General features: G+C 46.3%; 1 protein-coding gene across 9 annotated transcripts; it reads left to right on the top strand.

Annotated features, from left to right (window-relative positions):
• The first annotated feature begins 3 nt into the window (after positions 1-3).
• On the top strand, positions 4-27,135 carry NCLN (nicalin). Of its 9 annotated transcripts, none has more exons than XM_083594640.1 (16): positions 54-336; positions 7,917-7,995; positions 8,941-9,131; positions 9,214-9,521; positions 10,511-10,605; positions 13,174-13,254; positions 13,844-13,947; positions 14,044-14,132; positions 15,199-15,338; positions 16,348-16,538; positions 19,569-19,656; positions 21,042-21,080; positions 21,207-21,370; positions 23,932-23,985; positions 24,854-24,932; positions 26,525-27,135. In XM_083594640.1, exons 3-16 carry the CDS (start codon positions 9,121-9,123, stop codon positions 26,582-26,584), a joined length of 1,503 nt encoding a protein of 500 aa, XP_083450766.1. In that variant the 5' UTR covers positions 54-336; positions 7,917-7,995; positions 8,941-9,120; the 3' UTR covers positions 26,585-27,135. The 9 variants fall into 9 exon arrangements, with proteins under 9 accessions (XP_083450763.1, XP_083450762.1, XP_083450761.1 ...); XM_083594642.1 differs by having other exon boundaries at positions 103-336; positions 9,377-9,521; XM_083594637.1 differs by lacking the exon at positions 7,917-7,995 and having other exon boundaries at positions 4-336; positions 9,377-9,521; positions 16,348-16,526; positions 21,210-21,370.
• Positions 27,136-27,943: the final 808 nt, after the last annotated feature.

Here is a 27,943-nt window from a genome sequence, read left to right as displayed (position 1 = left end):
TCCTTGCGGCGGCGGACTCCATTTCCCAGCGTGCCTCGCGCGCGCGCTGTTTCTGAGGCGATGTGCTGAGGCGAAGAAGCGCCTCCTTCTCCTCCTCCTCCTTCCTTCTCGCCTCACGGTCGCTCTCGCCGCCGCCGCCGCTCGCCGTCATGCTGGAGGAGGCCGGCGAGGAGGTGCTGGGCTCGGTGCTGCTGAAGGCCTCCTGCCTGCCGCTCAGCTTCCTGCTGGTGGTGCCGGCCGTCCTGCTGCTGCTGCTGGGCCCGCCTCCGGCCTCGGCCGCCCACGAGTTCACCGTCTACCGCATGCAGCAGTACGAGCTCGGGGGGCAGCCCTACGGTCAGTGAGCCAAAGGGGGTTCAGGCGGGGTTCGGGGGGCAGCGGCGGCGGCGGCGCTGACAGGGAAGGCCCGGGAGACGACGACGCTCTCCTCATGAGGCGCTTAAACAACCCCATTTGGCCATAGTAATCCTTAAAGAAATTGGAGTTCTTGTTGGAAATACACTGAAAAGGATATACCAAGAGCTCAGGCCGCAAGTTTCAATATAAGGAATAATTCCTACTCGAGAGTTGAAAAGAAAAACGTGTATATTCTGCTAAGAATAACAATTTGAAGCTGATAGTAAATTTAAACACAACGTGTAAGTACGGTAGTTTTAAGTAAATTTATTTTTATTTTTTTTAAATGAATATTTATTAGATTTTCCAATTTTATATAAACACAAAAAAAGAGAAAAAGAAAAATATTAAAAACAATTCAGTTTCAATAACAGTTTTTCAATCACATATTTCTTTGACTTCCTCATACCTCCCCTTCTTGTTCTCTAGTTCACCTTATTAATTCAGCAAATCCTAATCTCTTAACATTCCTTTTAAAATAAAACCTTATTTTCCATTCAGCTTTTTTTTTAAATTTAATAACATAAACCATTATAATCCCCATTATCTTTATCATAACAGCTAGTCCCCACCAAAGTTCAAACCAACATCTTTTCAAAGTTCATTAATTTTATAATATTTCTGTAGATAATCCTTAAATTTCTTCCAATCTTCTTCTGCTGACTTTTCTCCCTGGTCGCGGATTCTGCCGGTCATTTCTGCCAGTCCCATACAGTTTTAAGTAAATTTAAACACAACGTGTAAGTCCGATAGTTTTAAGTAAATTTAAACACAACGTGTAAGTACGGTAGTTTTAAGTAAATTTAAACACAACGTGTAAGTATGATAGTTTTAAGTAAATTCAAACACAACGTGTAAGTCCGATAGTTTTAAGTAAATTCAAACACAACGTGTAAGTCCGATAGTTTTAAGTAAATTTAAACACAACGTGTAAGTACGGTAGTTTTAAGTAAATTTAAACACAACGTGTAAGTCCGATAGTTTTAAGTAAATTTAAACACAACGTGTAAGTACGATAGTTTTAAGTAAATTTAAACACAACGTGTAAGTCCGATAGTTTTAAGTAAATTTAAACACAACGTGTAAGTACGGTAGTTTTAAGTAAATTTAAACACAACGTGTAAGTACGATAGTTTTAAGTAAATTTAAACACAACGTGTAAGTACGGTAGTTTTAAGTAAATTTAAACACAACGTGTAAGTCCGATAGTTTTAAGTAAATTTAAACACAACGTGTAAGTCCGATAGTTTTAAGTAAATTTAAACACAACGTGTAAGTCCGATAGTTTTAAGTAAATTTAAACACAACGTGTAAGTCCGATAGTTTTAAGGTAAAACGTTTAAGTACAGGAATAATGTAGTTTCAAATATGCAGTGATATAGTATAGTATAAACACGTTGTGTTTAAATTTACTGTCAGCTTCAAATTGTTATTCTTAGCAGAATATACACGTTTTTCTTTTCAACTCTCGAGTAGGAATTATTCCTTATATTGAAACTTGTGGCCTGAGCTCTTGGTATATCCTTTTTAGTGCTTAAATAACCCCGACACCCCCCCCCCCAATATCCCCACAACACAGGTACAGAGTTTCCAGGGAACTGTAGTTTCCTCCTCACACTCACAGAACTACAGTTCCCAGGATCCTTTGGGGGGGGGAATCCACGTGCTGGCAGCCCCCTTCACGTCAGTGGTTCCTCATTAGCTAAGATTCCCCCCCACCTTGTTTTTCATAAAGCCAAGCCATGCCCCCCCTATTTTTGAACATTTTGATTATAATTATTTATTATTTATACCCCGCCCATCTGGCTGAGTTTCCCCAGCCACTCTGGACGGCTCCCAATCAAGTGTTAAAAACAGTACAGCATTCAATATTAAAAACTTCCCCGAACAGGGCTGCCTTCAGATGTCTTTTAAAGATAGGATAGCTGCATATTTCCTTCTCATCTGGCCCTCTGTCTGTTTCTCTGTAACCTCATTTCTCGCAATGAGGGAACCGCCAGATGTCTCTGTGGTAGTTTTTGCTATGTGCCACGGGCCCCCTTGGGTGGGTTTTGCAGACCCCCGCCAAAGTGGGAACCACTGGCCCAACATATTATTATTATAATTATTATTTAGTGGGAACCACTGCCCAAAATATTATTTATTATTATTATTAGTGGGAACTACTGTCCAACATATTATTATTATTTATCCCCCACCTTTTCTGCTGACAGGGATTCGAAAGGTAGAAACAAGAGCTACTCAAAACCATGGGGCGAGGGAGAGCAATAATTAAAATACAATTTTTCCGTTGCGAGCTGCCCTGGGATCTTCGAAGAAAGGGTGGGATACAAATTTAATAAAGGATTATAATAAATTTAAACATTTTAAAACTTTACGCATACATAGTGTTAGATTAAGTATGTTAATGTAAAAATAGGAGATTGTGGTATTTAGTGTCTGCATTGTTTCTGTGGAGGTGCATGAAATGTATACACAGCTTGATGGTAAAAAAAAAAAATCTCAGTGGTTTGCAAAAAGATAAAACAATAAAATCAAGGGGGGGATCACAGTTGTACTTCAAAACATAAAAAAGTTAAAATGCTAAAGCAGATTAAAATTACCTCCACTGTCTAAGCATGTGGGCAGGAATGTTTTTTAGCAGGCGCTCCAATGTGTACAGTGAAGGCACCTGCTTGTTCTCAATCGGCAGGGAGTTCCAAAGTGTAGGTGCTGCCGCAGTAAACGATCTCATTCTTACAAGTGTGGAATGGGCGTTATGTGGCAGCTGTAGCGGATCCAACTCCATTGATGGAATCAGTCGTGTGGGTACGCAGGGTAAGACAATCTTGTAGGTAAACTGGTCCTTAGCTGCTAAGGGCTTTATATGTTAATCGTAACACCTTGAACTCGGCCTGGTAGCAAATTGGCAATGAGTTCAGATCTCTGAGCGCAAGTGTTACATGCTGGCAAGGCCTCCTGTCAGCAATTGTGCAGCAGCATTCTGCACCGATTGCTGCTTCTATGGCTCACAGCCTGTGGTTTGTCGGGTAAGAGCTATCCAACAAAGCTCTGTTCAGATGATACGCTAAGCTGAAACTAAACCATGGCTTAGCGGTAGAATGACCAGGGAGGGGCAATGCAGGTGGTCTGACTTAGTATAAGACAGCTCCCTACATTTGTGTATTGTATTTAAATAATGTAGGTGGATCGGTTTTAACAGTGTGTGTGTAGCAATATACAATGATGAAACCATGCAGTGTGTTCTGATTTCCTGATAAGGGAGTTCTCCTGCTTAAAGGTTTCTAGCCAGCCGTACTCTCCTGCAGCAGAACTCTGCCACCAGCCCTCTTTTTTCCTCTTCCAACTGACAAGTCAACATTTATTTTTGTTTTGTAAAATTCGTGTACCGCTTGATTGCAAAAAAAACCCCCAACCAACCCTCAAAGCAGTTTACCAAAAGGGTAAAAGAATAAAATTAAGAAGAAATTGCAATCATACTTTCAAAACATGCAAACAGTTATAATACCAAAACAGATTAAAATTACCTCCACTTAGAATTGTAGAGTTGGACTAGTCCAGCCCCCTGTAATGCAGGCATCTTTGCCCAGCATGGGGCTTGAACACACAACGAGATTAAGAGTTTCATACTTTACCAGTTGATCTATCCCTGGGTGCCTCCCTTAGTTTTCCTTCTTCTAAAGACCTTTTGTGTTTTGGCAAAACTTGTTCTCCACAGCATGCAAACACTTCCCTCTTGTTTTTCTGTGGCTACATTTTGGTTGCAGTCCTCTCAAGTCACCACCCAAATTCTCTGTGCTGTGTAGCAAGTTGAAATATGTGCCGGCAATTAATATTTATAAGACTCTGTAATGCTGCAATTTATTAGGAACAGGAATTGGCCTTGTACAAGAGCTGTCCAGCGTTGCAGGCCAGAGTCATTCCCAGCCCTGCCTGTAGATGCAAGGTGGTGTAAGAATATAGCAGTGCTTTGTATGGGCATTTATTTTTGCAAGCATTGTAATAAAGAATATAATACTAATCCTGTAAAGTCTCCCATATGTAAATATAGAGATTTATGTATGTATGCATGCATGTAATGCTGAATTGTACAACTCTGCATTAGGGAAGTTTAAGAAAAACCCGCAGTTGAAACTTGCAGTTTAAAAAAAGCTGCACCCCAATTCTGTGCAAGTCTATTCAGAAGTAAAGCCTGCTCTGTTGAATGTAACTGGCGCAGAGATAAGGAAGAACAGGATTTCAGCCTTAGATGATTAGTCACCTGAGTTCTAAATGATTAATTGACTAAGGCTGCAATCCAAAACCACTCTTGCGAAAGAGTAAGGCCTCATTGAACTAAGTGGGCTTGCTTCTGTGCAATCAAGCTTGGGGTTGTGTTGAAAATTTGGGTGTGAAGAAATCCTTCTGAAGGAAGGGCAAGTATTTTTCCTTGCTCTTGGGTGACACATGCATATGTTGTAGCAGGTGCTGCCTTCAAATAGGCATTCTGTCCTGTGTGTGAGAGGCAGACAAGACGACATGCCTTTTCTAAGCATGCCTGCTTTTTTTTTTTTTTTTTGGTAAGCATGAAAACAAGAAATACCTTTAAATATAGGAAAGCAGCAGTCTGCTCAGCTAATTGGGCGGTGCAGGGAACACACAAGTGTGGCATTTAGATGTTGTTGAGCTGCGACTCACATCATCCCAGATTCTTTGTTCATGCTGGTTGGGGCTGATGGGAATTGTAGTGCTAAGATTTTATGGAAACGTCTCTGCCACACTTCCACTTCATAGGGCTGTGTACAGGTAGGTGAGCACACTATGTGCGTGAGAGCTAGAATAATAATAATAGTAATATATATATTCCTTGGTATGGGAGCAGAGTTAAGATCAGCTGTCCTGTTAACTTGCCCCGCCCACTCCAAATTTCCATCCTGTGGCTTTATAGACATCTTTGGGCACAGTAGGGCAGCAGTTGAGAGGTCTCCCCACTGTGCTTCCCTTCATAAGTTCAGCTCCTGCCCGACTGGCAAGGAGAAACTAGACACACTTGCCCTGCAAGAGGCAGCAATTGGTATTTTTGCGCCCACTTTTACAGGCTAAGCAGCTGCTCTGGTCAAAACGTATTTCCACGCAGCAGGTGTAGCCTCCAGGATCATGTGTTATTTCCCCTCTCCAGTCACTCACTTCTCACAGTGCGCGACCGACTCCTTACTGGGGCTGCTGTAAATCAAGACAGGTTCCTACCCATATTTAGCTAAGACCACCAGTCTTGGAAGCAAGTGCCTGGTTTCATGCAGCTGCTCTGTGAGGATCTGCAAGGGAGGGAGAGCCTTTGGAGAGAGATGATGACAGGCAGGGTTTTAACACTCATGGGTGTGCGATGTTGCTTCATATTGAGTCGTGCTACCAGTCCATTTATCTCAGTGGTCTCTTGCCTATCGCTTAGAACAGGGCTCTGGACAGAGGTGTGTCCCTTTTAATGGGAGGTGTCAGGATTCAACCTGGGACTTTATGCATGAAAAAGCACGTGTTTTATCACTGGCTGACACCCCCATCCTGTTTCTAGGGAAGGATTGTCAAGGAGACAGCTGGAGGAGGAAAACAAGAAAAAATAATAATCTGAATCTCAGAAGCCAGAACAGCAAGAGGGATCGCTGCGCAGTGAAAGCAGCAATCCCTCTTGCTGTTCTGGCTTCTGGGATAGCTGCGCAGCCTGCATTCACTCCATAAGACGCACACACATCTCCCCTTACTTTTTAGGAGGGAAAAAGTGAGTCTTATAGAGCAAAAAATACGGTATATTGTCAAACTGCTGTGCAAATAAGTTACATTAGGATTAAAAGGGTTCACTGTGATGGCACTAGGGAACTATCTGTACATTTCCCTAACCACTCAAAACAGATACACTGAGTGGCAATGAGCAGACACCAAAAATGAGCTATAATCTGGGGAAAATTTTGGAGGGAAGATTTCAAAGACAGCTGCAGAGCCCTCAGTGGTACCTAGATATTTTGCCTTGTTTCTCATTCTTGAAAACATGTCTCACAAAGTTAGCATCCTACACATATTTTTGTATTGCACAGCCTGGATTAAGTAACTGGTGAGCTGTAACGGAATCGTCCACTACTCTTCCAATCTAAAGACAATATTCCTGCTCCCTACAGGTGAAAGGTGGACACCTATTTGCTTCCCCCTACCCCCAAACAAAAAGAGTCCTGCTGAATCAGGCCAGAGACCCCTCTAGTCAAGCATTCTCTTCTCCCATTTGTCAGTCAGATGTCAGTCAGGCGCTTAACTGCTTGTGAAACCTAGCAACTAGCTTTCAAAGGCATATGCTACCTCTTAATTCTGAAAGTAATATATAGCCATCAAGTAGCTATTGATAGATTTATCCTGCATGAATTTTATGATCTCCTTTTTTAAAGCCATCTAAGTTGGTAGCCATTGTGGTTTGTGAATTCCATAGTTGTTTCTTCTTCTTCTTTGGCAATCTCTCTTAGCCGAGTAAGATTGTCTTTCATGACCACGGTCTTAACAGTGAATCCGTAAGTGACTGTGGAGGCCAATTCTGGATCCACACGTCCTTCCACAGTGGGGACATAGGTTTCTGGGTGGGAGTTGGTCATGGTGAGGGTTTGCCAAATGTGCCTTCCTCTTAGCACGTTTCTCCCTTTCGTCCTGAGTTCGAGAATCTTCAAAGCCCATGACATCTTTGGTAAAAGCTGCTCTCCAATTGGTGCACTTGCAGGCCAGTGTTTCCCAGTTGTCGGTGTTTAGACTACATGTTTTTAGATTTGCCTTGAGAGAGTCTTTAAACCTCTTTTGTTGACCACCAGCATTACGCTTTCCATTTTTAAGTTTGGAATAGAGTAGTCGCTTTGGAAGACGGTAATCAGGCATCTGGACAACATAACCAGTCCAACAAACTTGATGTTGAAGAATCATTGGTTCCACACTGGTGATCTTTGCTTCTTCTGGTACACTGGCGTTATTTCGCCTGTCTTCCCAAGTGATTTGTAAAATTGAATGGAATTTTACCATTGATGAAATGTTTCAAGGAGTTGGAGATGTCGTTTATAAGTGGTCCATGTTTCAGAAGCATACATTAAGGTTGGTAGCCACAGTTTATGCCCTGTGTGACAAAGGTTTTCCTTTTGTCGGTCCTGAACCTTCCATGCTTCAGCTTTGTTGCATGTCCCCAAGTTATCGTATTCAGAATCTACTTCTTCCACACAACGCATAACCTCTTATCATGTTCTCCGCCCACTTACCTGCCTTTTTTCTAAGCTAATGAGTCCCAGATGTTGTAACCTTTCCTCACGGGAGAGTTGCTCCAGTCCCTTGATCGTTTCGGTTCCCCTTTTCTGGATCTCTTCCAGCTCTGTAGTAACCTTTCCAAGGTGAGGCAACCAGAACTGTACAGCAGTATCGCAAGTGTGGTCTCACTGTAGATTTGTATAATGGCATTATCGTAGTAGTCGTTTTATTTCCAGTCCCTTTCCTAATGATCCCTAACATGGAATTCACCTTTTTCACAGCTGCCGCACACTGGGTTGACATTTTCATCGAGCTATCCACCATGGCCCCAAGATGTCTTTCCTGGTCAGTCACCACCAGGTCAGACCCTGTTAGCGTATATGTGGAGTTAGGAATTTTTGCCCCAATGTGCGTCATTTTACACTTGCTTACATTGAATTGCATTTGCCATTTTACTGCCTTTCTGCATGGTTTGGAGAGAACTTTTTGAACCTGCTGCTGCTGCTACTACTATAACTTTTTGTTTTTATCACCCTGTGTGATTTGGTGTAACAGACCCCAAAGCGAAACATTAAAATAAGCAAGTATGCAGATTGCAATAAAGAAAGGCAGTGCAGTTATTAAAGTAGTTTAAAATAAAATCGTACAGATAAAATTGCTTTGACATCAAAATGCACCCCAGTCACAGCGGGTGGAGAAGCTGTGCATTAAATTGTAGCTCTACACTAGAGTTGTGGCTCACATGCTGTCGCGGCTTACTTCCTTTCCAAATCGTGTCACACGGTGAGTTTGGGAGTTGACAGTTCATGGCGTGAGCCCCCACAACAAAGGCATGTGGCATTCCCACTGCGTGGTTTCTACTAAGCTTTTTCAACTCTGCTCTCTTGGCAAGATCTACACCTGCCAACGTTGGCAAAGCATCTTCAGAACTGATCACTGAACGTTCCTGATGGTACCAGCCCTTCATAGTCAATACTACACAACCTGAGAATTGACCTTAAAGGGTTGGGGAGGTGTTGTTATTGATTTAAAGAATTTTTTTTTTTTAAAAAATCCCATTCTCCAGCCAGTGAAGACTCCCGGAGCAGCTTAGTAATCACCCCACTCCCCTAAAAAGGCACGGTCTCTGCCCACAAACTTAAAATTCCAAAAAAGACATGAGAGAAAAGGAACTGATTAGGAGGGAGGAGGAAACGGGCAATTAAGCATTCACATTCTCTTTTTAGGACATGGGGAGGCCTCATATCTGTGGATCTAAAGTACCTTCATGGCTACGTACTAGGCCCCTTTCTCTGCTTTTGACAGGCACTCGGAACGCCGTGCTAAACACAGAGGCTCGCACAGTGGAGGCGGATGTCTTGAGCCGCCGCTGCGTGATGATGCGGCTGATGGACTTCTCCTACGAACAGTACCAGAAGGCGCTTCGCCAGTCGGCCGGTGCCGTGGTGATCATCCTGCCACAGAACATGTATTCGGTGCCTCAGGATGTCATCCGGGTAAGCATCCCTTTGAGGCCCCTTCCTTCCATTCATAATTGTGCTTCAGCGTGCTGAAACTGCCTCCCCTGCTTAATTCCAGAAATCCTTATGCCACCTGTAATCAAGCCGATATTATGGCTTCTACCTGGACCCCGAGATCATCCTCTGAGGACCTTCTATGTGTGCCTCCTCCAAGTGAGGTCCGGAGGGTGAGCGGAGTCCTCCTCTGCAGGTCACTGAGTCTTTTATCTGCTCCTCCTCAGCAATTCATGGAGATTGAGCCAGAAATGCTGGCGATGGAAACCATTGTGCCGGTCTACTTTGCTGAGGAAGACGATGATCTCCTCTCAATCTATGAGCAAACGCAGGCGGCTTCTGCATCGCAAGGCTCAGCTTCAGCTGCTGAAGGTAGGCCTCTTTCAAAAAAAACCCACTGGGATTAGCTTCAGGGGTTGCCTCCCTTTAAGACCATCTTCCAAGGGCCTTTTCAGAGGTGGCACCTCATATTTGGAACAGCAACTCCAGATAGATCCAACAGGCTTTGCTACTGGTATAAGAGAGGGATCATAAAAAAAGCTTGGCAGGGGTTGGGAAAGATCCAGCTCTAGAATACTATACCCCCTTATCTGGGATTAAACACCATGGGACTCAGTAGGATTTGTTTTTTATTAGACAGGCATAGGATTGCATGGTTACATCATGAAGAAGCCTGAGGCAATGGGTTGTTTTCAGCTAAGTTTTACTCAGAACAGACCCATTGAAATTCATAATAATTATTAATAATAATGTTATTATTTATACCCCGCCCATCTGGCTGCGATTCCCCAGACACTCTGGGCGGCTCCCAACGGAATATAAAAAACACAATCAAACATTAAAAACTTCCCCAAACAAGCCTGCCTTCATATGTCTTCTAAAAGTCAGATAGTTGTTTATCTCCTTGACATCTGGTGGGAGGGCGTTCCACAGGGCGGGCGCGACTACCGAGAAGACCCTCTGCCTGGTTCCCTGTAACCTCACAGTGAGGGAACTGCCAGAAGGCCCTTGGAGCTGGGCTTCAGTGTCCGGGCTGGACGATGGGGGTGGAGACGCTCCTTCAGGTCTACAGGGCAGAGTCCGTTTAGGGCTTTAAAGGTCAGCACTAACACTTTGAATTGTGATCAGAAATGTACGCATGAACCCAATTCCTGTTATATTTTGAATATTTATGTTAAATATAAAGAGGCAAACCTTGACCGTGGATAGAAAAGGCAGTCCAGAATATATAAAGCATGCCGGCTCAAATCCGTGTGTGCCTTCTATACGGGGAGCAATTTGCAGGGTTTCTGATACTGTTGTGAATGAAGGCAAAGTGTAGCTGTGTACTCTTATCTTTTATGCCCCTGTTTTCTTCCTAGTACTTTTACACACAGCAACTGCCAATGGCTTCCAGATGGTGACCAGCGGGGCTCAGAGCAAAGCAGTCACTGACTGGCTCATCACCAGTGTGGAGGTGAGTTCGGGAGCACTTCCTGTCATACGGACTTTCCACGGTTGGATTACCGTAATGCACTGTGTGGGGCTTCTTTTGCGCTTGACCCAGAAACTGTAGTTAGGGCAAAGAGCTGCAGCACAGTTCCTGACAGGAGTAAGAGACCCTATCAGCTTGTAACACTTCCGCTCAGAGGGCTGAACCGCCCTGTGATCTTTCGTTGAAGGTCAGTGTACAAATTTAATAAACCAGCAAGCAAGCCAACCGAAACCAAGTCTGCACTGGTTGCCATATTCCTGCCAGGCCAACTTCAAGGTGTTACTGTCAGTTTGCATTTCTTGGTGCAGAAGGTAATTGATCTAAAGTGTAGAGATCTTGTCTATACTAATTGATTCAAGAGGGTTCTGGAAGCTTCCCTGTGTGATACAAACTGAAGTTTCTAGCTAACAAGCAGGCTTCTGTTCTGCCTAGAAACAAGCAAAAGGTTCCTGATATTCGGTTTATACCTTCAGAGAAGCTGAACAGCTGGTTTAAACTGGTCCTGTTATCTCTTTCACCCAAGGTCATGCTGACTATAATCATAGGCCAGAAGGAGCCTGAGTTTCACATTCTGTCCTTCTTTCCTTCTGGTGTGGTACTCTGTACATAGTATGCTTAAGTGCTTAGTTTTAGTCTTATTATGAGTTATTGTAAATTTAGGTTAAGTCTGCTGCAACTGGATTTCTTATGGATGGGGCCGGTCCTGAATTCATTGGATTTGTGACCTTTATGCTCATTTGCCTTCAGTAGCAGTAAAGCTCTGCTGGATGGAATGTTAATTGCCTCTGGTCTATTTTGTATGGGAATCCTACAACGTGCTAAGTTTATTTTGCTCTACTAACTGTACGTTGGAATCTGCTCTGGGTCAATATGAGCAGAATTCTTAACATTTACTTCTGGTACACAGTAACTGCCTGGGCCCAGTTATCTGCAAGTTTGCCTTAACCATGTATGTGCCCACTCAGCTGCGTCAACCTGCAGGGCTGGCACTGTTGCAGGTGCCACAGTAAGTGCTCTTTCTGCCCTTGTAAGAAATCATTCATTTAGTATGGTGGCACCTGCACTTTGGAACTCCTTGCCCATTGACCTCGGGTGGGCACCTTTGCTGTACACTTTTATGTGTCTGCTTAAAACATTTATTTTTCTTTTTAGGCGAGTCTGTCCAGATACACGAATGTTGACGTGCTTTAATCTTTTTGCTGTTGATTTTAATTATTTTTGATTTTTACTTTTTAAAATTGATAATCTTTAATATTTATTGTAAGCCGCTTAGAAGTTGTTGTTTTTTTTTAAAAAAAAAACACCACAGTGAAAATGGTGCGTGCTTTTTGTTAAATAAAATAAAATGGGCACAAATGCAACTTGTTAAATAAAATAAAATGGGCACAAATGTAACTTTGCAAACTCAGGAAGAGATGGAGCATATTTGCTAGGGCCAAGGAGGCACTTGTTTTGGGCTACCAAGCCAAGAGTACAGGTTCCCAGAGTCTAGTCTTAACTACTTTTCACAAGCCTGACTCTTAACCGTGCTTTTAAAAAATTCATTTTACTAAAATTATTGTTCAGTCAGTGTGCATCATGCTTCTGCCGATTAGAAGCAGACAGGCCTCTTTCTGGAGGAAAAGTCTCTTTCTGGAGGAGTTTACAGTCTAAATTTTGACATAGGGGTGACAAGGAAATGCAAGGGAAGTGGATGCAGTAAATAAGGCAGAGAAAGAATATCTAATCCTTGCATGTTATTACTGGTGTGTTTGTTTCCGCCAAGCATTCTTAGAGAATTAATAAGATTCATTGTTTGCCATTTGTCTTACGTATTTTATTGCACACTGCCATGATATTATTATAGGGCTTCCCCCGAAAAACTCTTCCGAATTATTAATAAAATCAATACATCTTCGTGGGCCTGGATACAGGCTGGCAGGTTGCGACAGGGCACAAAGTGGTATGGGCAGTGGTGCCAAAAGCTTTGCAGAAAAGGTGTGAAGAGAGATTTGAAAGGAGGAGGGAGGCAGTTCGGAGTTTAAGAGGCGACACATGAGTCTTTGGGTGGAGCTGGAGACCTTTGGACGGTCGAGGCTTGTGGAGCTCCAGGAGTAAAGGTCATGAGCAACAGGCATCGGTAACAAGGGCTGGGAAGGAACAAAAAACCCAAAACCAAACCAAGGAGCCTACGCTGGATAAGGGAGCAGACGAGAAGTCGGTGTAGGGATTTTGGAAGTGTTCAGAAACGATTTACAGCAGAGATTCTGAAGGTGTTTAGAAAGTGATTTACAATAGCAATAATACTGTAAGAGCTGTTTGACAATGGAACAGACTCCCTTGGAAGGTGATGGAGGTTTTTAAGCAGAGGTTGGATGGCCACCTGTCAAGGATGCTTTAGCTGAGATTCCTACATTGCAGGGGGTTGGACTAGATGGCCCTCAGGATACCTTCCAACTCTACAATTCCCTAGATTTCATGAGGAGGCAGAGGTGATGTGTGGTGTCTTGCATTGACACAGCGGCAGAAATGACCTTGATGTAATGATTCTTCCCCTGTTCCGCTTGTTAGGGTCGGCTGACCGGTCTGGGAGGAGAGGACTTGCCTACTATTGTAGTAGTCGCTCACTACGACTCTTTTGGAGTGGCACCGGTAAGTTTCTGTCGGCTGTTGCCCCATGCTTGCTTTGGCCTTTCTGTATAATGCAGCATGGCTCATTTACGCAAGCCACCTACGTTGTTATACACTAACAGCTCCTTTAAATTTGGGCAGACCTTATGCATGAACTGACTATAGAATGATCTGATCCACTGGGTCTTCTGCTTTGTTTGTTTGTTGAACTTTATGAGTTAACTTCTGTTAAATTTTACAATTTGATACTGTGAAACGTATATCTTATTTATCTAAGAACACAGCCGGTTACGTCTCATGTGTTTTTGAGGAGGGAGCTCACAAGCAGGGCTGGAAGGCAAGCTGCCCTCCCACCTTGGCTGTCCTCAGCACCCGGCTGGCCTTCCCTTTTGTGGATCACAGCCGTTCTGTTTTTAAAAACAAGCTGCAGATGTTGGTGGCTGTTGTGCCATTCAGTGGCAAAAAAATCCCAGCTTCCTGCTGGCTGCAATGTGTGGCAGTGACTTGGCTTGCTCTACAAGGATCTGGCTTGCTTCCCGTCCCCCCTTTGCTAGTGTGTCCCGAAACCCAGAGTTGCCCTTAATATTGGCTATTCTTTCCTCCCCCCCAGTGGCTCTCCCATGGCGCCGACTCCAACGGCAGTGGAGTCGCCATGCTCCTGGAACTGGCCAGGCTGTTCTCTCGCCTCTACACGTACAAACGGACACACGCCGGGTAAGTCGAGTTTCTCTTGTGGGAGGCCTTTTGCCCAAAGCGGGTGTGCAGTGGCCAGGATGTAAGCTAGACCCTTCTTTTTGCCCCCCCCCCCAGGTATAATCTGCTGTTCTTTGCGTCTGGAGGTGGCAAGTTTAACTATCAAGGGACCAAGCGGTGGCTGGAAGACAACCTGGATCACACAGGTGCTGCAAGCTTATTGTTATATTCCCCATAAACCTGGAGGTTCTACGGCAAGGTGCAGGACCTGGCTTATGAGTTGGCCAGGAGGGGAGAGGAGGCACCAGGAGGGTGACTGGGTAGCCATGGGCCTAGCTTTCTCACTTTTATTTTTATTTTTAAATGATATTTATTGGAATTTTCAAAATGTTACAAAATAAAATAAAGACCAAAAAAAAATACAGATTCAAACAAAAGGGAAAAAAGAGAGAAAAAAATACAACAATACATCACAAACAATTAAAAACAGTTAAAAAACAAATTCATTATTTCCAAATCCTCAACTGTCATTACCTTCTTTCTTAGACCACCTCCTCCTCCCTTTCTTTGTATCCTAGTTGTTAATTATCCCAGCAAATCCTTTCCATATTTCATAATATTCTGTCATTACATTACCCTAAACTGTTTTAGTCTTATCTTTCTATAAAAAGATAAATCTTAAAGCTTAAAACTTAAATCTTGTCCTTACCAACTTCTCACAACCATAACATTCTTTCATAATTCTTTAAACGTTTTTGCTAAAGCCAAGTAATTTCATTCCAACATTTTTCTAATGTTCATCAATTTTATAAAACAGTTCTAATAGTAAAAAACAGAAATACAAGCAAGTCCAATCTTCATCCAACATCCCTTCCTCCTGGTTCCGGGTTTTGTCAGTCCTTATTATCACGTCAATCTAGCTCATTAACCTGGCAACCTTATATCCGAGGCCCTCAGGTCTCTTCCATGTCCCTTCCGCAGCTCTTCTTCATATTTGTAGCTGTATTTTCCCTTGTCTCCTGCTCGTGATAGCTCCAGCTTGACAATATTTTTAGCCCTTCTCGACAGATCAGCCCCCTTTCTCACTTTTAGAAATGGGAGCGTGTAGCTCTCAATAAATAGCTTGCGACTATCCCTGGTCTTAGCTGACAATCAGTGGTTTTTCATGTTGCATTAAGAGCATGCAAAGGACGTCTCTTCCACTTCCTTCCCCGCCCCATAACTCTTTGTAGGATGATGGCCATTTCACATCCCTGACTGCCCATATTTCAGATTCCAGTTTGCTGCAGGACAACGTGGCCTTCGTACTCTGTCTGGACACTCTGGGGAGAGGGAACAGTCTCCACCTACACGTCTCGAAGCCTCCAAAAGAGGGGACCCTTCAGCATGCTTTTCTGAAGGAGCTGGAGCTGGTAAACAAAGGGGGTCAGGCTGGCGTGTGTTGGGCAAGATGGGAGGGCAGCAGCAGTTGAGCACTCAGTGTGCTTCCCTGGCAGAGCATCCCACTGTGCTCCGGCTAATGCGGATGCAGCTGTCCCTACTACAGAATTACTGTTTCTGGGGGACACAGGTGTGGAGGACTCCCCAGTCCTGTAGGGGTAACTGCCCACCTAAAGGACCAGGTGCACAACCCGGGAGTCATGGAGGCACAGGTCAGTTCTGTGTCCAGGGCAGCTGTCTACCAGCTGCATTGGGTACACCGGCTGAGACCCTACCTGCCTGTGCCCTGTCTCGCCAGAGTGGTCCATGTTCTGGTTATCTCCCACTTGGACTACTGCAGTGTACGCTACGTGGGGCTACCTTTGAAGGTGACTTGGAAACTACAGGGTTTCAGGCAGGGGACAGTTGCCACCCCTACCCGAAGACGCAGAGGACTGAACCTGAAAGCTGAATGTGAAGCGGGTGCTCTGCCGCTGAGGCACAGTCCTTTCCTTTAAAAATTGAAGCAAGATTGTAGTCCTCATGACTGTTTTAAAACAGTCCATTGGTCCATCTAGCTCAGCATCATCCATACTGACCGGCAGTGTCTCTCCAGGGTGTCAGGCAGGGAGGCTCTCCCGGTCCTGTCTGGAGATGAAAAGCAGACCCTCTCTCACTGAGCCCTGTTTAGGGAAGTTTTTAATGACTGGTGTTTGAATGTATTTTTAATCTTTGTTGCAAGCCGCCCAGAGTGGCTGGGAAAACCCAACCAGCTGGGTGGGGTATAAATAAATTATTATTATTATTATTATTATTACTACTACTACTACTACTACTATTACTACTCTTCCCCTTTCTTGAAGGATTGGGGTTGCGCAGCATGGCAAAGGCGCAGACCCTGTTTTAAGCAAAGCAGGGTTGCGAGGGAGTTGCTAACTGTGTCCCGGAGGCAAGTTGCTTGGCGCCTCCTCACCCCTCTCTTTCTGGTGACTTCTCTCCCAGGTGGTTGCCAGCCAGTTCCCAGAGGTGAGGTTCTCCATGGTGCACAAGAAAATCAACCTCGCAGAAGACATGCTGGCCTGGGAGCATGAGCGCTTTGCCATCCGACGCCTCCCAGCCTTCACCGTCTCCCACCTCGAGAGCCACCGAGACGGCCTGCGCAAGAGCATCATGGACGTGAGGTCAGCCGCTGGGTGAGGAGGCTGCAATAAGGGCTGGCAGGGGATGGCGGTAGCTTTCAAATGCTGGTCTGCTTGCATGTATGAGCTGAGGATCATTATCAGAAAACGAACCTTGAACTCATTAGGAAACATGAAGCTGCCTCTCACTGAGTCAAACCATTTGGGCCCATTAACTCACCACTGCCCACACTGGCTGGCAGTAGCTCTCCAGGGGTTCAGACTGGAGCCCTTTCCCATCAAGGATGTGGGTGGCACTGTGATCTAAACCGCTGAGCCTCTTGGGCTTGCCAGTCAGAAGGCCGGCTGTTCTAATCCCCGTAACGGAGTGAGCTCCCATTGCTCAGTCTCAGCTCCTGCCAACCTAGCATTTCAAAATTACACCAGTGCAAGTAAATAAATAGGTACCGCTGTGGTGGGAAGGTAAACAGCGTTTCCATGCGTTCTGGTTTCTGTCACAGTCTCCCGTTGCGCCAGAAGCGGTTTAGTCCTGCTGGCCACATGACCCGGAAAGCTGTCTGTGGACAAACTCCGGCTCCCTCTGCCTGAAAGCGAGATGAGCGCCGCAACCCCATAGTCACCTTCGACTGGACTGAACCGTCCAGGGGTCCTTTACCTTTTTACCTTTCTCCCCAGCCCTAACTGGAGATTCAGGGTTTGAACCTGGATCCTTCTGCCGGCACAGCAGGTGCTCTGTCATCAAGCTTACAGCCATTCCGTAGGGCATAAACTTGGAGGGCTGCCACTTGGCTCAGGAGCTGAACATGTGAGATTGCATTTAGCAGTGGAGACTTAATATTACCTGTTGGCGGACAAAAGTTATGCAGGGGGAAGTGTAGCCATTTTCCCTTTCTTAAACCACATAAGCTGTTGCCACGTCTTCTAAACACGAATCCCACGAGTTCTGGCTGGGAGGCAAAGAGCCTGCATGTCTGAATGCTCTATGATCTGGCAGGGCAGGCTTAGGCTTTCCTATCTTTTCTCTTTCTGTCTCTGTCTCCCTCCCTGCCTCACTGCAACATAGCAGTGGGTGGGTGTGGAGGCATTTTGTACGAAAAGCTTTGTATGTTTTTCTGGAACCGGAATTCCTTGCGCAAGTCCAGTAGCATGCCCTCCGTTGTGTGTGAAAAGTGTGCCAGTGGTGACTTCCAGTTTGGCCCTCAGTCTTGGTATGAAGTAGGGGTGAGGAAGCCATTCTGGCCCTCTGGATGTTGTTGGGACTCAACCCACTGTCAGCACCAGCACCCAGCAGGGATGATGGGATGTTGTAGTCCGGCAACACCTGCAGGGTAGTGGTTCAGAGCGATAGACTCGTAATCTTGGGAACCGGGTTTGCTTCCCCGCTCCTCCACATGCAGCTGCTGGGTGACCTTGGGCTAGTCACACTTCTCTGAAGTCTCTCAGCCTCATTCACCTCACAGAGTGTTTGTTATGGGGGAGGAGGGGAAAGGAGAATGTTAGCCGCTTTGAGACTCCTTCGGGTAGTGAGAAAGCGGGATATCAAATCCAAACTCTTCTTCTTCTTCTTGTTAACACCAGTTTGGGGTGGCAAACGCCCTGCATGTAATTATCAGTTCTTACTGGTGTCCTAACTTTCCTACTGTGCATAGTTAACACATAGCACATAGTTAAGCTGTGGAACTCCCTCCCACAGCAGGCAGGGAGGGCCACCAACTTGGACGGCTTTAAAAGAGAGTTAGACCGTGGCTGGAGGCAATAATGCTTCTGAATAACAGTTGTTAGAAACGGCAGGAGGCAAGAATGCTCTTGTGTTTGGGTCCTGCTTGCAGATTTCCCGTTGGGGCATCTGGTTGGCCACTGCGAAAACAGGCTGCTGGACTAAATGGGCCATTTACCACAACCAGCAGGGCTATACTTGCATTCATATATATACAGTGGTATCTCGGGTTACATACGCTTCAGGTTACAAACTCCGCTAACCCAAAAATAGTACCTCGGGTTAAGAACTTTGCTTCAGGATGAGAACAGAAATCGTGCTCCGGCGCCACAGCAGCAGGAGGCCCCATTAGCTAAAGTGGTACCTCAGGTTAAGAGCAGTTTCAGGTTAAGAACGGACCTCTGGAACGAATTAAGTACTTAACCCGAGGTACCACTGTATATATATAGAGAGAGAGAGAGAGAAAAATTTTTTAACAACCAGATTATCAATCAATATATAAAGGTAAAGGTAAAGGGACCCCTGACCATTAGGTCCAGTCGTGGCCGACTCTGGGGTTGCGGCGCTCATCTCGCTTTATTGGCCGAGGGAGCCGGCGTACAGCTTCCGGTTCATGTGGCCAGCAGGACTAAGCCGCTTCTGGTGAACCAGAGCAGCACATGGAAGTGCCGTTTACCTTCCTGCCGGAGCGGTACCTATTTATCTACTTGCACTTGACGTGCTTTTGAACTGCTAGGTGGGCAGGAGCAGGGACCGAGCAACAGGAGCTCACCCCGTCGCGGGGATTCGAACCGCCAACCTTCTGATCAGCAAGCCCTAGGCTCTGTGGTTTAACCCACAGCACCACCCGCGTCCCTCAATCAATATATAGCATTCTTAATGTGGAGGAGCATTTTTTAAAAATGCAGCATGCGCAACCTTCCCAGCCACCTGGTTATCTGAAATGGTTCCTTGCCGAAAGGGGAAAGGGAGGAGGAAAACAAGCAGAGCCAGCCATCAGTTCTTGAAAGTTACCACTGCACTTGGGAGTATCTCCCCCAGAATTCTACCCCAAGGCTTCATCATCTCCAGATTGGCTTGCTGTTAAGGTGGGGGGTGGGATAACCAGCTGTATGAACTGTGTCGTATGGGCCTTGCTCCCGTTTTTGAGGGAAGACATTGGTTTGCATGCTCCCTTCCACCTTTATGAGGACCATGGGCTGGTTGTCCCTTTTTAAAGACCTCAGGCCCAAGTGGGACTGCTGGTGGAAGACTGCACGACACGGGGCCCAAAGGAGCAACTTGGTAGGCGGTTGTTCAAATGCCTGCTCTCCCTCCCTCCCAGGAAAATATGTTCTTGACACCGCTGTTGCCTTTCCCCTTTGCAGGGCACGGGTCGACCCCAAAATTCTAACCCGCAACACCCGCATTGTTGTGGAGGCTTTGACACGGGTTATCTACAACCTAACAGAAAAGGTGAGGGTTTTTCTCTACATCTGCTCTCCCCCAGGCAGTTTTCGCCAGCCACAGCAGAGGAAGAGGTTCAGCGTGGCCCCATCCCATTTCCTCATTTGACTCTCCCCCCCTCCCAGAACTGTTAGCAGCCATTCCACCGATTGCAGCCGAGGGGCTGATAGGGCAGCATCAACGGCTGCCACTTGACCTGACTGGAAAGAAGGGGCAACGGGGCAATTCTGAAAGACCAGCTCCATTTGGCTCCTTTCCTCCCCTAAACCATCCCTGGTCTTGGTGGTGATTATCAGATACACTAACATCGCACTCGGGTGCTGAGTTACGAGGAGCATGTTGCCAAAACAAGGCTCTTGAGAAACAAGGAGGGAATATTAGCATGCTCCATGGGGAGCAAAAGAAATTTTATGCTCGCGGGGAGGGGGGAGCCCTAATGAGGGACCAGAAAAACCCAACCCAAGACAGCACAACATGGATTAAGTGTGCTCAGCAGCCACTGAACGGGCCGTTGAGGGCTGCGAGGTTGTTCAGAAAGGCTATTCTGGAAGAAGCCATGCCTGCCTGGCTTGAAACCCAGGGTCAGGAGTGCCCCACATGATCTCGCTATTATAGTATGAGCAGTGACGTGTGCTTTCCCAGAAAATTTTGAACTGGGTGATTTGCACTGGAATTTTTTGTTCTGTTTTCCCAGGGAGTGGTCTAATTTAGCACGCTTGTTTGACTTGTATTTAGCGATCAAGGCCAAAAACCTTGACGCTGCCAGGTTTGCCTAACACTATTTGCGGTTGGTAGGGACGCGGGTGGCGCTGTGGGTTGAACCACAGAGCCTAGGGCTGTGGTTTCGAATTCCCGCAATGGGGTGAGCTCCCGTTGCTCGGTCCCTGCTCCTGCCAACCTAGCAGTTTGAAAGCACAAAAAGTGCAAGTAGATAAATAGGTACCGCTCCGGCGGGAAGGTAAACGGCGTTTCCATGTGCTGCTCTGGTTCGCCAGAAGCGGCTAAGTCATGCTGGCCACATGACCCGGAAGCTGTACGCCGGCTCCCTCGGCCAGTAAAGTGAGATGAGCGCCGCAACCCCAGAGTCGGTCACGACTGGACCTAATGGTCAGGGGTCCCTTTACCTTTATTTGTGGTTGGTATTCATTCATTGCTGCTAACAAAATTAGGAAACGAGGAGCATCTCACTCCCACATCACATAACTTTAAGAATTGGTGCCTGAGCATGCTTGTTTTTCTCTTCCCTCCCCATCCTTCTCCCCTTTCGGGTTGTGTCTCTTGCATTGAAAGCCCGTGAGCAGGGGCTGCTTTCAAAAAACAAAAAGATAGCAGGATGCCTAAAATTCCCAATGTGTTTTATAGATGAAAACTCTCCATTGTGTCTGTTCCTCTAGGGAGTACCTGTTGACCTCCAGATCTTCACAGAACAGATGGTAAGCATGCCTTGCTAGTGGGGTCTCTTCCCCACAGGGCAAGGGGACGCCTGAGGGTGGTGTGGCTTTTAATCTGCAGAGCAGACCGACTGCCTCTCTCCCTTCCCCACCCCCTTGCCTCTGCAGCAGATCCAGCAGGAACAGATGGAGTCTGTGATGGACTGGCTCACCAGTCAGCCAAGGGCCGCTCAGCTGGTCGACAAAGACAGCACTTTCATCAACACTCTGGAATATTACATGAGCCGCTACCTGAAAGACGTCAAGCAGCATCACGTGAAGGCAGACAAGCGGTAAGAGCAGGGCTGCCCTTTGCTCTTTTTCCTGTTCTGCTCTGGTGCTCTTTTGTGCTGTTAACTGCCCTCAATATCCACACATGCACACACACACACACACCCTTGTTGACGTGGTTGGAGACAGGGTGGCATAGAGAGATGACCTAGTAAAAAGCATCTCCAGGAAAGACTGGGTGGTCCTGGTTCAGGGCCCAGCTGGTTTCTTATTTATTGATGGCATTTATACTCTGCTCTTTAGCCAGAAAAGCTTTGAGAGTGGCTTACAAAAATCAGTATTCAGACACTCCCTTAGAAAAGCATGGCATGGACATGTAACAAGGTAAAAGAGTATTGGGAAATGATTTATAATGAATTGAAATGAATGTTTGAAATTACCAAGGGCATCTAGTTCAACCCCCTGCAATGCAGGAGTCACAGCTAATGAATTCCTGGCAGATGGCCGTCCAACCTGTGCTTAAAATCCTCCCACTGGAGAGGAGAGGCCACTGCCATCTTCTGAGCTTTTCTGTTCCACTGTCCAACAGCTCTTAACCCTCGGAAAGTTATTCCTAATATTGAGCTGGAATATCCTTTCATTGTGTTTGAATCCACTGGTTCAGGTTCTCCCCTCTGGAGTAGCAGGAAACAAAGCTTGCTCTCTCACAAGGTGTGTGACTGAACCAACACCTGTGCATCTAGCACTCAACAGGTATTCCTACACAAACTACAAAGTGGTGTAGGAGCTTTTGGGTAAAAGAGTATTGGGAAATGATCCATGATGAATTGAAAAAAAAAAGTTTTAAAATACTTTCCCCCCCCCCTCCAAACCAGAGTCCTTTCTGTTAAGGATAACTCAGACTGAAATTCCCAGGTGTCAAAAAAGGTTACTGTATTTTTCTGTGTATCAGACGTTGCTTTTTGCTATAAAAAAAAGGCAAAAATTGAGTGTCATCTTATACACGGATAGTGAATGCAGAGGGGAGACATGTGCTTATTGGCAGCAGCAAGCAGGAGATTGGCAGCGGCGATTGGGTGGGTGATTGGTGGCTGCAGCAAGGCCTGCTGGTGATTGGTTGTGGCTGCTGCAATTGGGCAGGTGATAGACGGCTGTGGCGAGGCAGACGATTGGCGGCTGCGGCAAGTGGGCAGGTGGGCTGTTGGTGGCGGTGAGCGGGCAGACGAGGTGTGCGATCGGCAGTGGCTGTGGCAAGCGATCGGCAGTGGTGGGCAGACGGATGAACGATTGGTGGAAGTCACCTTCCCCCCCCCCCAAAAAAAAGGCTAAACAGCTTAATTTCTTAATTTTCGGTTAAAAAAATAGGGGTCATTTTATACACGAAAAAATACGGTATTTATGTATGCTACTACTGCAGCCCGTGTTTTCTTAGCCCAAAAACGGAAGACAAGCAAGGTCCCAACCAAAGAAGATTGGCAACTTAAGTGGACAGACTATGCACAACTTGCAGACTTAATATATAGAATAAGAGAACAAGAAGAACATACGTTTAAAGCAGATTGGAAAACATTTATTGAATATATGGAAAATAATTGTGTACAGCTGAAAACGCTGGTAGCATTAAGATAAATTCAACAGTAGAAATCAGTTTTGATGGATGTAATAATGGAAAACCGATCGGTATAGTTTTTGTAAAATATGCAGGAATTTATGATATGCAGAATGAACCATGGAAAGAGAAGGGAAGTCGTTGATATCTTAAGCATGTAAAACGTTTATCTGAAATTGTAAAACAGAAAATTTAATAAAAATAATATTTAAAAGGCATGGCACACAAGGAAAAAGGAATAGAAGGGAGGAGGAAAGAGCAGTCTGAAGCCTGAGTTATTAAAGTTCCACTTCTTCTACCACGGTTAAGAGCAGCAGCTCCCCACCGATGTCTGTGGCAGTTCTGGATCTTCTGCCCCTGATAACGAGCTCCTCCCCCCCCCCCCCCGGGACGAGACCCAGGGGCTAAGCAGGTGACCGTACCCAGTCTGGGACGCCACAGCAGATTCTGTCGCACCGTCTAAGTCTTGAGGGCCATTGGAATCCTTGCAGCAGGAGGGTGGGAGCATGGTGGGGCTGGTTGCCTGTTCCTCCCCAGGGGCACTTTTCCTCTCGGGTCAGATCCAGCAGAGCTGGCAGTGGGGGGCAAGGCAGCTCCAGCCACACAGCTCTTCCCTTAGACAGCTTAGTTAGATTACAGTGGTACCTCGGGTTAAGAACTTAATTCGTTCCGGAGGTCCATTCTTAACCTGAAACTGTTCTTAACCTGAAGCACCACTTTAGCTAATGGGGCCTCCCGGTGCTGCCACGCGATTTCTGTTCTCATCCTGAAGCAAAGTTCTTAACCTGAAGCACTATTTCTGGGTTAGCGGAGTCTGTAACCTGAAGCGTATGTAACCTGAAGCGTATGTAACCCGAGGTACCACTGTATTAGTATTTAGCATGAGCTAGATCAGGCTCTGTACATAAGGCACCCCCATGTATTTCTACAGTTTACTGTGTTGTGACTTTCAAAGGCACAACTGTTTTAAAAACATGAACAAGTTAATTCGGCACCCCTCTTTTTCTAATGCAGGGACCCCGAGTTTGTTTTCTACGACCAGTTGAAGCAAGTAATGAATGCATACAGGTAAGTGCAAGCAACCTTGTCTTGTATTTCTTTGTCCTGAGATCAGAGGCCCCCTCAAAGGCCTGTGTTCTAGGGCTTGGCCTGTGTTGGGTGGGGAGGAAGAACTCTTAATATCAACCCGTTGCCCCACAGAAAGAATTGGGAAATGTTCTGTGCAGATTCCTCTTGGGCTCTTGCCCAGGAATGTGGTCAGCCTTTTCTCCCACCTTGCGGTGCTGGCATTGCCCTGCGTTGAATACACAGGCTCTGAGGATCTGCCAGCCAAGGAGGAACCTTCAAGAGATTCCTCCTTCCTGCCCAGCCATTATTCTCCTCTCTCTCTTACACACTCTAACTCTGCGTTTCCAACCTATCAAGGCAGCCTTCTCCAACTTGGGACTCGCCAGATGTTATGGCCTGCGATGGCATCATCCCCAGCCAGCAGGTTGCAGAAGGGGTTAAATAGGGGTTAAATCCAGCAGACGGGGCTGGGTGCCCCCTGCCATGCACCATCTGTTTCCCACCCAACAGAGAGGGGTCAGAAGCAAGCCTTCTCAGACTGGTGGTGTACCTGACCCTGAGCACATTTCGTAGGAGAATGTGTGGGGAGGGGCAGACGCTGCAAATTGGACACTCTTCTTTCCAGAGGGAGAAGAGGGGAGGGCGCCCTGGGAGAGGCCTTTCTGAGTAGCACCCACCTGAACATGAGCAACTCCGGCGGAGTGTGTGTGTAGAAAACATTCCCCTCTTCAAAGGGTGACTTTGTATTCCTGTTACTCATTCACTTTGTCATCCACCAGTTTCTGTGGAAGTAGTGCAGGAGGGCGTGAAATGTGCGCTTTAAGGGACTCCGTAATGTGCGCACGTCTAAACTTGGCTTGTTTTCCAGGGTCAAACCTGCCATCTTTGATCTCCTCCTGGCTCTCTGCATTGCCGCCTATCTCGGGGTAGCCTATGTTGCTGTCCAGGTGAGTATGCAACAGACCGTGGTGGCCTCTCTCAAGCAAATTTCAGGAGGAAATCAAGGCAGCTGCTTTCTCTTTCCCCCAGGGCTTGTCTGAGTTGGGGCAAAGTCTATTCAGAAGCTTCTTTTGCCACATTTTTGAGTTTTGCCTCCACCTCTTAATAGGAGCTAGCTTCATGCCTTTTCATGATGGTGGCTATCTGTTAGCAGTTCATTAAGCCAGATTAATGTGGACAGAGTATTCAAGGGAACTTGAATACTTGCAGACAGAAAGGAAAACTATTCAGGGGCTACATTTTTTGTCCATCCCGTTAATTTCATTTCATTTCATGCACAGAAATCGGAACAAATTTTGAGTTGTGTGTGTGGTGTAAATAGGATTGAGACTTAACCGAGGAGGATTTTAAACTCTGAACAGTTTATTCTCCCCTGGCTCTTCTATATCAAATTGCTTTTTTAAAACTCCCCTCCATTTTTGATTTGCTGGGTATTGTTTTGCTTTGGGGTGGGGTGCCCAGGTGCTGGCTATTGTTAGAGAAAGAAAAAACAAGTGTAGATTCCCATTGGCCTTATGGAACCACTTTCACAGTGCTCCAGAACCTGGCTTAAAAATCAGGTTTTTGAGACAATGGGTGTGATCCACACGAAGCCGCCTCCCTAACTTGATATGGGTGGGTGGGCTGGCTAAGGGTGGGGAATTGAGCTACAGCAAAGAGAGCCTTGTACCACACCACAAAGAACTCATAACCCACTTACTTTCAGCAGCCAGAACCACCATAACCAGACACTGGAGAGACCTGTCAGGAGTAAGCATGGACCAAATAGTATGGGAAACAGCCCTACTAGAAAAGTTAACTAATAAACTGAAACTGACACGGGGACAAACAGAAGAAGACACCTTCACCCCGGTATGGCTCCCCTTTATCACATACACAGCCCAGCAGGACAACGACAATAATCCACCAACAGCATACAAATCAATATGGCTAACCTGATCCAAAACACCCACCCACCTCACTCACACACGAAAACAAAGATCACCACAGCCAATCACAAACAAACAATCACACCCTAGGCCAACCCCAACCTCTCTCACCACCAAAGGAAAGCAAGTGAACAACACAAGCACGCTGACACCAAACTCTACATACATTAAGCATAATAGAAACACCGCTACCCGACCCCACCCCCATCCATCTCCCCTCCCTCCACCCCCTTTCTTTTTTTCTTTCTTTTTTTCTTCTCCCCCTAATGCCTCAACAAATGAAACGGATTTGTAAAAATGTTACATGGGGGGGAAAAAATACGAGGCCTTACACTTACACTGTAAAACAAGAAAACCCTTAATAAAATATTTTTTTTTTAAAAAGAAAGCCTTGCACCTCCCATAGGACATTTCATTGTGGCGCAACAGACATGCTTCTCTTTTAAGGTACCGGTGATGCAGATGTGGCTGCAGCCTGTCAGTTTCGAAAACACTTCTCCCACCCCCTCTGCCTGTTTCAGCATTCATCTTGAAGATACAGAGCCACCCACTCACTGTCTGTTTCTCTTTCTCTCTGCTTGTGTGCCCCCCATCCCTGCCTCCCCTCCCAGCACTTCAGTCTGCTTTACAGGTTGGTGCAGAGACTGTCCCTGAAATCCAAGCAACAGTGAAAGGGTTCCAGAGGCACCACCGTTGGAAATGAGCCCGTCCGGACCAGCGCTGCGTTGGATGCTACTGCTGCTCGTTCCCTCGTTCCGTTCCGCGACACTGGAGCAGGAGGCAGAAGCCGAGACGGAAAATGCCCTTCCACTCCCTTGCGTCTTGCGGGCCTGCGTTGCTCTCCCCTCCCGCTCCCCCCCCCTCCTTGGGACAGAGCCCCAGGCGTTCACACACCCACCCACACACCATTGCTTCCAAACTGAACAATGGGTGTCTTCTTCTTTTTTGTCTTCTCTTTCCTTCCTCCCGCCTTCCCTTGGAAATCTTCCTCTGAGCAAAAAGACATTTCCATAAGTGCAAAGCTGCTGTACGAGAAGCAGGCAACACATGTGCCATAGGTTTTAAGCTTTGGGGGTGGAAGCTTTGGGCTGGTGGGGTGGGCGGGGGCCTGCCTGTCAGATGGAGAACTTGAAGGGGGTGCTTTGGGGGGGGTCAGTTTGTGTTTTGTTTCGTTTTTTAAAAAAAGATGTGCACATGTAAATTAAAAGAGAACTACTGCGAAGTTTCCTCCTGAGCTTTCTTGATATCACAGCTTTCTGACATCTAGGGCGTTGTTTGTTAAGTGGGGTTTCCTACATGGATGTAGCAGCTGGGTGGGTGGGGAGTAAGGGTGGTTAATACCTAGTTTTGGTGGGGAGGGTGATGAGAACGCGGGTGCTGAGAAGGGGAAGCTCTTTGGTAGAGCGGCCAGAGCTGTAATGTTCAATATTTACTCAGCTCTACCTATTCTTCCTTCTCTGGGCACCTCCAGGAAGAGTTACTCAGTGAGTTTTCACGAGTTTGTGGCTGATCCCTACTGCAAGGCTTGGCCTATCCAGCTCTCATCATCTGCAGCTAGCAGGGCTTCTGGGGAAGGCTGTCCTAGCCCACCTGGTCCAGACTCAAAACCCACCTCTGACTCACAATCTGCAACATAGGTAAAGGGACCCCTGACCATTAGGTCCAGTCATGGCCGACTCTGGGGTTGCGGTGCTCATCTCGTTTTATTGGCCGAGGGAGCCGGCGTACAGCTTCCGGGTCATGTGGCCAGCAGGACTAAGCCGTTTCTGGCGAACCAGAGCAGCGCACGGAAATGCTGTTTACCTTCCCGCCAGAGTGGTACCTATTTATCTACTTGCACTTTGACGGGCTTTCAAACTGCTAGGTTGGCAGGAGCAGGGACCGAGCAACAGCAGCTCACTCCGTCGCAGGGATTGGAATTGCCGACCTTCTGATCGGCAAGTCCTAGGCTCTGTGGTTTAACCCACAGCGCCACCCACAGCCCTGCAACATAGAATCTGCAACATAGAATTGGATCCTGAGGATCATCC

The sequence above is a fragment of the Podarcis filfolensis genome (assembly GCF_964270895.1).
Source record: "Podarcis filfolensis genome assembly, chromosome: 18".
Lineage (NCBI taxonomy): Eukaryota > Metazoa > Chordata > Lepidosauria > Squamata > Lacertidae > Podarcis > Podarcis filfolensis.
The sequence above is the reverse complement of the archived record's forward strand: the minus strand, read 5'-3'. Positions and strand labels throughout refer to the sequence as shown.